The sequence below is a fragment of the Vipera ursinii genome, assembly GCF_947247035.1.
Source record: "Vipera ursinii genome assembly, chromosome: 12".
Classification (NCBI taxonomy): Eukaryota; Metazoa; Chordata; class Lepidosauria; order Squamata; family Viperidae; genus Vipera; species Vipera ursinii.
This window is the reverse complement of record NC_139525.1, coordinates 3,738,534-3,751,989: the sequence shown is the minus strand read 5'-3', so window position 1 is coordinate 3,751,989 and position 13,456 is coordinate 3,738,534. Positions and strand designations below refer to the sequence as shown.

The 13,456-nt window shown below is 45.1% G+C and overlaps 1 protein-coding gene across 1 annotated transcript in view; it reads left to right on the top strand.

Annotated features, from left to right (window-relative positions):
• The window catches only part of PASD1 (PAS domain containing repressor 1), a 50,482-nt gene extending 38,841 nt beyond the window's left edge, over positions 1-11,641 (top strand). The window contains exons 13-21 of the mRNA XM_083372018.1: positions 1,812-1,938; positions 3,059-3,168; positions 4,688-4,765; positions 4,969-5,127; positions 6,798-7,013; positions 8,037-8,242; positions 8,895-8,987; positions 9,821-10,028; positions 11,255-11,641. Coding sequence (XP_083228144.1) covers positions 1,812-1,938; positions 3,059-3,168; positions 4,688-4,765; positions 4,969-5,127; positions 6,798-7,013; positions 8,037-8,242; positions 8,895-8,987; positions 9,821-10,028; positions 11,255-11,422 — 1,365 coding nt within the window. The 3' untranslated portion in view covers positions 11,423-11,641. The remainder of the gene's footprint in view (positions 1-1,811; positions 1,939-3,058; positions 3,169-4,687; positions 4,766-4,968; positions 5,128-6,797; positions 7,014-8,036; positions 8,243-8,894; positions 8,988-9,820; positions 10,029-11,254) is intronic.
• The last annotated feature ends 1,815 nt before the right edge of the window (positions 11,642-13,456 follow it).

Here is a 13,456-nt window from a genome sequence, read left to right as displayed (position 1 = left end):
AAGTCCAGCTATCTTAAAGTTGCAAAGGTTGAGAAATGCTGCTCCAGATGTTTGATGACCGGGATCCAGGAAATTAAGTCTTCTTCTTTTTTTTAGCATCTTTTGGATGTGAAGTTCTAGGAGGCATCCTTGGTGTTCCCTGAACCTGGTTGTTGCCTTGAAGACATTTCATTACCCAAACTAGGTAATGTCATCAGTGCTACACCATCAGTTACCTAGTTTAATCAAATGTCTGCAAGAAAACAAGCAGGCTCAGAGAGCACCAAGGACCCCCATAGTCGTCGTCGTCGTCCTCCTCCTCCTCCTCTCCACAACCCCTCTCCCTTCTAGCACTGTTGGGTCATGAAACATCTGCAAGAAAACAAGCAGGCTCAGAGAGCACCAAGGACCCCACAGTTCAACCCTGAGCTACAAATATTCTCCTTTATTGAACTTCTAGGAGTTGAGCCAAGACCTTCACCTTGTCACTTGCCAGATGTGCTGAGCTGTTGAACTCGTATATCTACTAAGCAATTTTGCTATTGCTGAGTTCTGCCTTGCCTCTAATATTACCTGCCCATAACCTTTGTGCTTATTCACCAATTGCCACAATATATGTAAGGATGGAAAATAAAGGAATATGTTATTGATCTGTTAGCTTGTTTTTTTCCTGAAAATCTGAGGCTCCTGAGCTTGACAGATTGTCTCCCTAATTGCCTTTCCCATCGCCTTTTATAATAAATATGGCCTCGTTGTGTCTGCTCAATTAATCGGGTCAAATTAGTCAATGCCAGTGTCTCAATAATGAGAGGCCAACGTCACTCAGAGGGAGCTTTCTTTAATTGATTTCTTGGACATGAAATCCAAGTGGCCTATTTTCCCTGCCCTTGTGAAGAAAGTTTAAAGGAAGCCATCACATCAGAGAAGAGTTTTCTGGAGCGGAGATTTTTTATTTTTATTTTGCAGCACATTGAAGATTTGGCAATTCAATTTGTTGGTTCAATTATGCCTGCCTGCCGAATTCCAGAAAGTTTGTTTAAGTTAATTTATTTATTCATGAAGCTTGGAGGGCACCCAACCCAAGTCTGTTACAATTCTGGATATTGATGTCAGTTTTAAAACGCTGCCAACAGTTGCTTTGGTGAGTGAAGTTGATTCGTATTTTCAGTGCCAGAATTGAACAAACCTAGCCTGGAATTGTGAGAAGGTTTGCAATAATAATCATGGCTTCTTGACTTGGTCAACAGTTCAATAAGGAGACACTGTCTGAATTCTACTGCAAGCTTCACTCCAGTTGGCCACCATCATAAAGAACCACACAGAAGAGAGCTAGAAGAATGGTCTTCCTCTATTTGTCTATGGAGATTCTTAGTCATCCATGTCCTGGTTGTCCCAAAGGTGCTTTTTCAAAAGTCAACTGGACTTTGTTTTTCCTTGAAAATGTGTTGCTTGTCATCCAAGAAGCTTCTCCAGTTCTGAAGAAGCTTCTTGGATGAAAAGCAGAATGTCCTCAAGGAAAAACAAAGGAAGTCCAGTTGCCTTTTGAAAAAAAGCAGCTTTTGGATCCTCCTTTAGCTAAAGTCTTCTCCATATGTGCTGTACACCATGTTCTCTTCTGAAAGTAACTCATGACCAGCCGAACAGTCAAATTTGATGAACAGAAAGTTGGCAAGGTGACTTAAAATGGACAAACTTGGTCTAGGATTCTCAGAATATTGGAAGTCACTTTCTGGAAGAAAAATACTTGTACAGTTGCTGTGTGTTTATTTTGTTAAGGTTCAAGTCGATTTTCTTTTCCTAAGAAGATGACCGTCAACTTTCTTGCTTTCCAGAGTCAAGGGGATTATATCAACGCCCAACACTGTGTACCCACTAACCAAGAAGTCAGCCGGGAAGGTGTATCGGTGTCTTCTCACAGTTCCCGCCGATCTTCACACACAGCGCTCTCCGACTCTGCATGTAGGGGTCACATCTGACACACGCAACCCCTGTGAAACCGAAGGGAAGTCTAATGCTCAAGAGTAGCACCAGAGAGATCTTTGTCTGTCTGGCTTTCTAGCGTCTGTTCCTTGATAATCTTATGAGAAGCCATTCCAGCTTGCTATGCAGCAAAGGGCCGAGTCTAGTAGAACAAGGAACTCATTGGCTTTCCGAATTGTCACACACCTCATTCCTAGCATGGCCCAAACCCATAATCATAAAATCATTTAACCCCTTCTGAGATGCAGAATAGTTGGGTCATCTGTTGACAGCCTCCCGCTTTGTTATAGAGGGAATCAAGGTGGTTTGCTGAGATGGGCAGCGGTAGAAATCAAGTAAATGCAGAAATAAATAGATAAGGAGATTGCTGGCTACCTTTTAACACCGTGAACATGCTAGCCCTGATTTCTGGAATAATCATGACATATTCACAATAAGCCCAGAGCATCTCAGGGCTCACCCCCACCCCTCTGCATCAGTCAAAAGTGAGGGTGTGGTTGTGTAGGGGGTCTTCAACTTACGACCACAACTGAACCAAAAATTTCTGTTGCTAAGTGAGACAGTTCTTAAGTGAGCTTTGCCCCATTTTTTTTAGACTTTCCTTGCCAAAGTTATTAAGTGAATCACCGCAGTTGTTAAATTAGTAACGCGGCTGTTAAGGGCCTCTGGCTTCCCCATTTGGCTTTGCCTGTCAGAAGGTCGCAAAAGGGGATCACGTGATCCTGGGACACTGTGACCGTCACAAATACGAGTCTGTTGCCAAGCGTTTGAATTTTGATTACGTGACGTGCAACGGTCGTATGTTTGAAAAATGGTCATAAGTCACTTTTTTTCAGCATCGTCGTAACTTTGAATGGTTACCAAAGGAACTATGGTCAGTTGAGGACTGACTGTATTACAACGGGCACTTGGAAATGGCCAATGGTACAAGGTTTCCTGCCTGAGCAGGGGGTTGGACTAGAAGACCTCCAAGGTCCCTTCCCACTCTGTTTACTATGTGACTTTACTGCATCAATCAGTACTATTTATTTGGTCAATAGGCAGCCAAATTTCTCTCTCTCTTCCTTCACCTCCTCCCAAATTTGTTTCTTCTCTGCAGCCACCTCATCCATGCTGCACACCGATGCCAGCACTCCGACGCAGCAAGCCTTATCATTGGGGCCACCGGACAAGGTCTCCTTACGGCTTGCCTCCAGCGGCAACACCCAGGTAAGGCACAGCATCCGTTAATGAGAAATTGCTCTGCCCAGGAACCGGGTGATTCACCCCAACAGGGGAGAGGAGAAAGAACATCTTCCCCAGATGAGCTTCTCCAGCTTAATGCTTTGAACTCTAGTAAAACAATTGCAGGGTTATCTTCCCAGTAATGCAGGGGGTCCTCAAACTTGGCCCTTTTATGACTTGTGGCACGCTGGCTAAGGAATTCTGGGAGCTGAAGTCCACAAGTCATAAAAGGGCCAAGTTTGAGCACCCCCTGCATTAATGTGTCCAAGGAGGTCATTATCTTCAGAGCAAATTGTGACTCATTGTTGGCTGACTAGTAAAAGTGACCTGACCTTCTCTTTAGAAAGAACAAATATCTACGGTCTGTCTGTCTGTCTGTCTGTCTGTCTGTCTGTCTGTCTGTCTGTCTGTCTGTCTGTCTGTCTATCTATCTATCTATCTATCTATCTATCTATCTATCTATCTATCTATCTATCTATCTATCTATCTATCTATCTTGGTGTATTTTTTTTCCTTTTGAAAAAGTTTTGCTTCTCGTCCAAGAAACATCTTCAGTTTAGAGAGAGCAGTTGAGAGCTAAGAAGTCCTACACCACCCCAAGAACCTTTGATTTAAAAAAAACAATGGGCAGAACCCACTTTAAAAAATCCGTCACCGGGCCTCCCAGAAGTCTCCAGGATGATTCAGATAATCTTTCAAAGCATTGGGTTGGTGGGATGGTAAGAGAAGACCATCAGTTTGGAGAAAAAGCTGCTGGCAGGCCAAGGAAGATCTTTCTCCGCCAGGCGAGTGTTCTAACTCTGTGTGGAGGTTTTCACTGTGTGTTGGGAAGGTTTAATTGTGGGCCCAGTCATCTTGGAGATGGCCAAGCTGAAGGTTGTGTTGCCACCTTTGCAAAAGCAGCATTCCAGAGTTATCCCCAAAGATGCTTTTTTTCAGGAGGCAACTGGATGTTCTTGTTTTTCTTTGAAGACGTTTCGCTTCTCATTCGAGAAGCTTCTTCGGCTCCAATTGGACGGCGGGGAATGGAAGGACTTTCAGAACTGAAGAAGCTTCTCGGGTGAGAAGCGAAACGTCTCCGAAGAAAAACAAGAAAGTCCAGTTGCCTCGTGAAGAAAGCCCCTTTGGGATAACGATGACCTGGATGGCTGAAAATCTCCAGAGACATTTAGCATTCCAGAGAGATTGCTGGAGCTTTCTCCTCTAGCGTGCATCTTCCTAAGTGCCAGATTTGATAGATGAATTTATAGCTATAATAAAGCATCATCAGTCTGCATTCTGACACAGCACAACTTCACCACTTTATTTTTTTTTTTTTAAAAAAAACATCTTGGGTAACAAAGTCCAAAATATTGTCCAAGTTTTGAGATGGTCTTGAACAATGAAGATATGTGTGAAACATGAATTAAACTGAACACCGCAGAAGGCCGCAATCATTCATTCCTACAGTGGATGTCTCTGTCAATGTGATGTCTTTTTCCCCTCTTGTTTTTCTTCTTAATAGGGCATCATAACTCCCTCCGACCATCTTGTACAGCATCACATGACGCAGCCCACTGTACCTGCACAACAAACGGTGATGGTATGTTGTCTCCAAAGCGAAGCAATGTCAGATGTGCTTTGTAGCCAAGGAGTGCAGAGATCCTTCCTCGTTTGTAATCTGAACAACTCGGAGGAGACCTTAATATTTGTGCAGGGGAGTAGTTAGTGCAGGTGTTGTACGTAGAGGGTGATGAGAGCAGTTAGTTTTGCAAACCATGGTCCAAGTCAGTCTTGTGTTTGCAGTCAGGCTACCATTTCCCAACGCAAATGGGGATGATGCACCAGCTAAAGGAACAGCTGGAAGAGCGGACACGTATATTGCAAGCTGACATCAAGACTCAACAAGAGGAACTGCATGTAATCAAGGAGCAGCTGCAACTCGTGCATGACTCCAATTTGCAGGTATCTTGGTCAGGAGACCCTCCTCTCCCTGATTGAATTTGATTGACCTCCGAAGCTCAAGATGCTTCTTCTCCTCCACTCCTCCTCCTCCTCCTCCTTCTTTCTTGACCACTTCTCCTCCTCCTGCTCCACCCCCATTCCTTCTCTCCTCCTCCTCCCCCTCCTCCTCCTCCTCCACCACTCCTTCTCCTTCTTTCTTGACCACTTTTCCTCCTCCACCACCACCACCATTCCTCCTCCTCCTCCTCCTCTCCTCTCTTCCTCCTCTTCCTCCTCCCCCTCCCCCCTCTAAGACACCAGCTTCTCCGGGTGCCTGAAATTTTGGATTGCTGTTGAGAGAGAACATTTGTTAGATAGTTTGACTTCAATGGAGTGGTAATTATCTTCTCACCCAGAAGGTTCAAGATTTGAGTGTTCACCAAAAGCTCTGATTAAACTCTCTATATCAGGGGTGTCAAACTCAATTTAATTGAGGGCCGCATCAGCACTGCGGTTGCCCTCAAGGGGCCGGGTGGGTATGGCCAGGGTGGGCGTGGCCTACTGGGTGGGCGTGGCTAAAGTGCGTATGGCCTACTGGGTGGGCGTGGCCAGCTCTACATCTTTCGCATCAAGGGTGCCTATGGGGGCCTGGGCAGGAGTGGGACAGATCTGAGGGTCTCTGGCAGGAGGAGGGTCTCTGGGCCAGGGCCAAGGCAGTGGGAGCCGTTCCCTCACTGTTTCCAGGATGGCTTCGCGGGCCGCATGAAACTACTTTGCAGGCCAGATCCGGCCCCCAGGCCTTGTGTTTGACATGTCTGCTCTATAGGAAATTCCTGAGATGCATCACCCATTGCGGCAGCTTCTGACATAAATCTCAGCCAACGTCCTGGATCTATGCTTCATAACTTCAGATTATTCATATACCTGGCCTAGCAAAAACAATTCTTAAAACAAGGAGGCTGTTCTCTACGTATAATTTCTGGCCATTTTTTAATAAAAAAAAATAACAGTGTATATAGGATTTCTAGCAAATAATGTTAACACATATTCTGTCAAGGTTCGGATTTAATTTTGTAGCATTTGTATTTGTAATTGGCAAAGGCTGGCTGAGCTCTAGTGGATATTCTCTCCCTAGTTCCATGTAGTGACGGAGGTTCTGAATTGCTTGTTTTTTTCAATTCTTAAACTGTAGGGGAATTTCCTTGCCCCCAAAGTCACAGAAACCTTTCGTGTCTGTGTCCTTCTTTAAATTCCCAAGCAACCTCAAGGCAACGTTTTGAGGCGTTTCCAAGACCACAAAAGTGTCCTTTGTCTTGGTGTCCCAACTGGAATGAGCTCTCTCTCTCTCTCTCTCTCTCTCTCTCTCTCTCTCTCTCTCTCTCTCTCTCTCTCTCTCTCTCACACACACACACACACACACAAATCCACAGAAAAATCTACCAACACCAAAGCTGATATTTGTTGTGCCCGTTCCTCCCGATATGTGTCTTCTTCCATGCCTTCGTTGGCAAAGACATTCTCTACAAGTCAGTTTTCTGTTGCCTTCACTTTTCCTGTCTCTTCACCTTTTGTAGAAGGCCGGAAAACACGAATGCTGACGTGTTAACTGGGCTCCAGTTTCCATCGTGAGCTTCACATAAAATTCTGCTCTTCAGGCACCTCCACTTTGACCGTCCTCTCTTCTCCAACAGATGTTCATGCAGCAGTCAATGCCTTTGGTCTTCAGCACTGCACAGTCCCAACAGAGTCCAAGGCGGCAGTCAACAGGAGCGACCTTAGGAAACAGGCCAGCTGCTCCCAAGAAGTCCCAACAGCAGCAAAGCATCATGGGATCAAAGCAGTTTGGTGGCGCTCCCTTGGCCTCCCAGCCATCCTTTCTCAGGGAAACTTGTGTCACATCAACTCAGGTAATTCCGCCCCCCCCCTTTTTTTCACATTATTACAATTGGTGTAATAGGGTCCTTGGTGGTATCTGAACTTGGGTAATGAAACTTCTGCAAAGAAACCACCAACTAGGTAACATCATCAGTGCTAGAAGGGAGGGGGGGTTTGCTCTCATTTTATATACTAGTGGCTTGCTCAGTCAGTGTTGGTGGGAGTATATGCAGAGACCAAACCCTTCTCCCTTCTAGCGTGATGTTTCCTAGTTGGCGGATGAAACTTCTGCAAGAAAATAGTCGAGCTCAGAGGACACCAAGCAACCCTAAAGTCATTGTTGTCCTCTTCCTCTCCGCAAACCCCTCTGCCTTCTAGCATGGATGATGTTACCTAGTTGGGTAATGAAATGTCTGCAAGAAAACAACCCAGCTCAGAGAACACCAAGAACACTACAGTCCTCCTCCTCCTCCTCCTCCTCCTCCTCCTCCTCCTCTTCCTCCTCCTCCTCCTCCTCCTCCTCCTCCTCCTCCTCCTCCTCCTCCTCCTCCTCCTCCTTTTCCTTGTAGCATGGATGATGTTACCTAGTTGGGTAATGAAATGTCTGCAAGAAAACAACCCACCCCAGAGAGCTCTAAGGACCCCTGAATTTGACCCTGAGCTACAAATATTCTCTCCTATCAATCAGGGTGGTCCTATATGGCTTCCCCACCCAACGCTAGTCAGGCAACCTGTAATTGTACAATTACTTTCTCCTGGATAGCCCAATCACATCGTGATTACAATCAAAGATCAGAAATGACTCAAACCCAGACAAGATACAGTTCTGATCGTTTTCCATTGATGAGAAATAACTCGCTAAGAGGGAAACTCCAAAATACGAATTAGAGAATGAAAGGGAAATTTGTTGGTGATTCAGTTAAGAACTTCGTTTCTTAGCAACAGAGATTCCGGTCAAAAGTGGAGGACTATTTGTATCTTGTGGGTTCCAAATCAATTTCTCTCCCCCTGCAGCCTGCAAAACTCCTGCTCAGGCATTTGTGTTTTTATTTCAGGGGCAGCCACTACAGCGAAAACATGTGGTGAGAGGAAGCCAGATCAGGCCGGTGTGCATGCCCGTCCAGATGAGCATTTCTTTGCCCGTCTACAACAACCCCATGGTTTTTACTCAAGCAGGCCCTCTCCCTGTGCCCTCTCCAATGCCATCAGAACTGGGCGAACATCCACAACCATCTGATTACAACCCAGATCGAAACTTAAGGTACGGATGAAGAAATGAGGAGGAACTCTATCCCAAAGATGGTTTTTTCACGAGGCAACTGGACTTTCTTTGTTTTTCTTTGAAGACACGTTTTGCTTCTCATCCAAGAAGCTTCTTCAGCTCTGACTGGATGGTGCAGTATGGAAGGATTTATACTCCTTACAGACCGCTGGTCCTATGCCTTCTTTTAGGGAGTCGTTGAGTCGCTGAGACATAGATAAACCTCCAAGTGGCCACGACGACTCTCTAAAAAGAATGCAAATGACCAGCGGTCTGCAAGGAGTATAAATCCTTCCATCCTGCACCATCCAGTCAGAGCTGAAGAAGCTTCTTGGATGAGAAGCAAAACATCTTCAAAGAAAAACAAAAAGTCCTGTTGCTTTGTGAAAAAGCATCTTTGGGATAACCATGACCTGGATGACTGAGCATCTCCATAGATAGAAAGAACTCTAGTTTGGGTGGCAAAGTGTCCCTCAGTTTAATCTTCTGGAAATTAAGAATATAATGTTCCAAGTGGTGCCTTGTTTGATCAGTAGGACCTCCATCAAGCACTGTGGTCCAAAATGGGTGCAACTTGCATGAAATCGTTCAGGCAGCAGCTGTCTTAATTTTCTCACAGTTGTGTTGGATGTGCTGTTTTTCTTCTTCCCAGGATGTTGTTAGATCAACCTGTGCAGCCGTTGATGCCCAGCGCGAGTGGGAACAATCACACCTCCCAAAGCAACACTAGTAGACCGCAGGCCAAGTAAGCCACCCTCCTCTCAGGATAACTCTACCTTGACAAACTGTGAAGTGGACTTCAACTCCCAGAATTTTAAGCCATGGCTATGATGGCTCTGGGATTCTGGGAGTTGAAGTCCATATACATGGAAATGGCCCAGATTGGGAAATCTTGCTCTACTGAGTAAATGTAAATTCTGTAGAATTTTCTAGAACGTAACAAAAGACTTGTGTGTTGGGAAGCCAGACCTGTAGGGTTCTCAGACCTAAAGATAGTTAGGGTTAGAACAGGGGTCTCCAAGCTTGGCAACTTTTAAGACTTGTGGACTCCAACTCCCAGGAGTTAGCTGGAGAATTCTGGGAGTTGAGGTCCACAAGGCTTAAAATGGCCAAACTTGGAGACCCCTGTTCTATTTAAAGGCCCATTTAAAGACACGATAGCAGCGTTCCAATATTTGAAAGGCTGTCGCAGTGAGAAGGGGACCAACCTATTTCCTAAAGCACCTGAAGGCCAGACCAGGAATAATGTATGGAGAGAGTCAACCTAGAAATAAGGAGACATTTTCTGACAGGGAGAACCATCAACCAATGGAACAGAAATTGCCTTCAGACATTGTGGGAGCTTCATCACTGGAAGATTTCAAGAAGAGAACTGGACTGCCCTTTGTCACAAAGGGTGTAGAGTCTCCTGCTTGGGCGGGGGGTTGGACTAGATGACCTAACAGGTCCCTTCCAACACTGTTATTCTATTCTCTCTCTCTGAGCCTCTCCACGAGGTCCAGCTATCTCATATGGATGTGGGAGGAAGGCTTCAATTTCCCTTTCTTCACAAAGCTTCGCATGTTCTCCCCTTGGAAGGTTTACTCAAGTACCACAGAATCTGCCTTCTGCCGTACAGCTGCAGCCCGTCACCTGCGCGGCCATCCAGGCCCCTGTCCCATCCCCTGGCTTCTCCCCCTCGCTGGTGATTCCCCACCCCAGCGTGACTGTCCCACAGAGCCACCCGGCCAGCACCCTACACCAGTGGCCACCACAGCCGGTCCCACAGCATCACCTTTACCTCCAGGTAACCGTTTTTGCCAGGTGCGACCGTCGATATGGGTAGTGTCAACGCAGCCAACCTCGGATGTTCTTGCTTTGACAATGTATGGAGATGCAGCCATTTTCCTCCTTATGTTTTACTCTTAGAATTAGTGTTGGAATTAGATGATACTGGGGGCAGGGGGAGGAGGAGGAATGTGCATGGAAGTTAGTTAGACATAACAATAGCGGGACAGTGTGAGAATCGAGGTTTTGTGTTGTTTTTTTTAAATAAGAGATGATAAGACAATCCGACAATCAAAGTCAATGGGGAAAGCCAGATTCACTTAACAGCCGTGTTAGTAACTTGACAGTTGCAGTGATTCGCTTAACAAACTGTGGCGAGAAAGGTGGTAGAATGGCGCAAAAACTCCCTTAACAACTGTATCCCTTAGCAATGGAAATGAGCTCAATTCTAGTCGTAAGTCGGGGACTACTTGCAAAGGCCACCGATGGGAGGAAAAGATGAAAAAAAAAATCTAGGATAGATAAAGCTGGACCAAACCTGAAAACCTGGAGCGTTCCGATCACTTTGGAAATAATATTGACCTATAGAAGGAGATACAATATTGAGCTATAGAAGGAAATAAAAATTTCAGAATTCTGGAAGGAGACGTCCACCCATCTTAAAGCTGTCAAAGGTGAGAAACACGGCTGTAGGTGCTGATTCACTTGGCGCTGTTTGCTGTTGGTGGCAATACCTGAAACTGGACTACTCCAGAATTTGAGGGGCTGCCCCAAAGAAGAGGGAGTCAAGCTATTCCCCAAAGCACCAGAAAGCAGGACAAGAAACAACGGATGGAAATTAATCAAGGAGAGAAGCAACCTGGAGTTAAAGAGAAATTTCCTAACAGTGAGGACAGTTAGCCAGTGGAACATCTTGCCTCCAGATGTTGTGGGTGCTCCATCCCTGGAGGTTTTTAACAAGAGACTGCAAAAGTCCCTTGTCTAAAATGGTATACGTTTTCCTGCTTGAGCAGGGGGCTGGACTAGAAGACCTCCAAGGTCCCCTCCAGCTTTATTCTATGCGTGAGACGGGACAAGTGGTGATTAATCTCAAACAGTGTTTCTCAACTGTGGCAGCTTCAAGACAGGTGCTCTTCCCTTCCCAGAATTCCCTTTCCGTATTGCCTGCATTCCGTGCTCCCGTCTGACGCCGGGATAAGCCTTGAGGTTGTCCATATTCACGTCGAATCTTCTCTTCCTCCCCAGATGCAGAGGGCAGCCGAAGCGGGGCAGAACCAGCACTTATTCCAGCAACCTCCCTTGCCTCAACAGACCACCGCCCTGGGCTACTTCCACCACCCCCAGCCTCCGAGCCACCACCGACAAGGGCAGCCGTGCAGTTTACAAGACTTGCCCGAAACGCAGATGCCTTGAGGTCTCCAACGAGAGATGGTCATCACGCTTAACCTGGGAACAGCAACCGCTGAGCACCGAGGAGGAGGAGGAGGAATGGCTCCTTCTCAAAAGGAAGCCTAGGCCAACCGTGAGAACGACGGTCCAAGGGACGGGGAAGGAGCGGAGAGCTACAGCCGGAATCCTTTCCTGCTTAGAAAAACCAACTCGGCAGCGCAAAAGGCAGCTAGCCACGGAAGCTCAACCTCCGCTGCTCAGCAAGCACAGAGAAGGGAGGTGGAAGGAGTACGTTTGCTTAAGGAACTGTCAGTCAACGTGAGTTTGACGCCCAGGCCACAACTGGAAGCTCACTTGGACAAGGAAAAAACAAAACAAAACAAAAAAAAACAGCTTGACTTTCCAGTCAAGAGTCCAATCCAGACTCAAGAACTTGCAGGAAATCACAGCCATGAACTGCAACTAGGTTGGCGTGCTGTCGCACCATATTGTTCATACGGTTTAAGTTCTTGTTTTGTTACAGGATCAAATTTTACACGCTGATCGATTTAGACCCTAAGAAGAAGTTTTTGGGGAAAAAAAACTTTGCTGTGAAATATAGCCAGTCCTGACTGCCTGACTGCCACGTTTTTCACCTGTTCAGTGTGCAATTGATGTGATTCGGTTCGCAATTTCCTCGCGACTCAATTTTTTTCCTCTCCCTTCCTTAAGGACTTATTTTTTTTTGAATAATCGAGTGATGCTGCTATCGTTTCTGAAAAACCACTTTTGCCTGAATTTTTTCGTTGTGCACCAGTTCCTTTGGTTTTTCGAGTTGTCTATAAAAGAGTCCATTTGGTTTTATTTCATTTGAAATGGAGACTTTTTTTTAAAAAAAATCCTCATATCTAGCTCGACTCCCTAATTAGCCAAATAGGGTGCAGGATCCTTAATGTTTCTCCTCTGGTCTAATTAAACTTTGTTTTGGAGAATAATCTTGTCACCCAAAGATAAAAGCAAACTTTGTGGTTTTGCTGTTAAGGGGTTTGGTGAAGTGGAATCTTGGATCTAAGAAGTGTCACAAGTCAGTAGGGTTAGCAATAAAATGTATTTTTGTAAATGGTCATTTTTAAAAAAAACAACTGTGTTTATATATTTTTGAACTTTTTTAAACGAAGAGTTTTTTTAAAAAATTCCTCAGTGGTCGAGAATACACCAAAGCATCCCTTATTGTCTCTTTTTGCAAAAGGAATGACTTGTAATTGCAAGGGGCATTTTTTTTTTAAAAAAGAAAGATTAACTTTGTTCAGCTTGCACATTTGTTCTTTAGTCTTTCCAGCTGTACTTCTTTGGTGGGATGTGAAAGTTTTACCTGCTGCTATTAGTGCAAAGTTGTTTCACACTAGATATATCTAGTTCCCAAGCTCAGTGTTGGAAGGCATTTGTTTAAATAATAGTTCAGGGTCATACATTTGAAGAAAAAAAAAGCAAACTGTATTTATTCAGGTATAGCTGTGTGTATAAAACTCTCAGGCAGATAAATCACTGTTTTATAACAATCTGTATTTTCCTTGGATTGTAATTACTTAACTGCTGAACATGCTTTGCATGGACAGGCATGTACCAGTCAATTTTCCTGGATCATTAAACAAAGGGGTAACAATGGTTCCCCCCCCCCTAAATCCAGTATTAATAGAGCAGTTTTCCTCAACCTTGGCTACTTGAAGATTGGTGGACTTCAATTCCCAGAATTCCCCAGCCAGCCTAGGTTAGGGATCTAACAGCAAATCTGGCATCTAATGCAGTGTTTTGCAAACTTGGGTAAATGACCCCAACTTGGATAAACATGGTTTTTCTTTGGGGAACAATCCACAAAACCACTACCCCCCCCCATCTCAAAGGAGAGGCTTAAATGGAATTAAAGACTGCCATGTGTTCTAAAGTACATTTGAAAATCTCCTAAAGTATTTCTAGTAGGATGAAAGTTGATCAAGTCACCAAGGGTGGTTTAGGCTGAAATGACATCAAGATCATTCTGTGATCTCGTTTTTTTTGTGATCCAGCTGGACCACAAGTTCC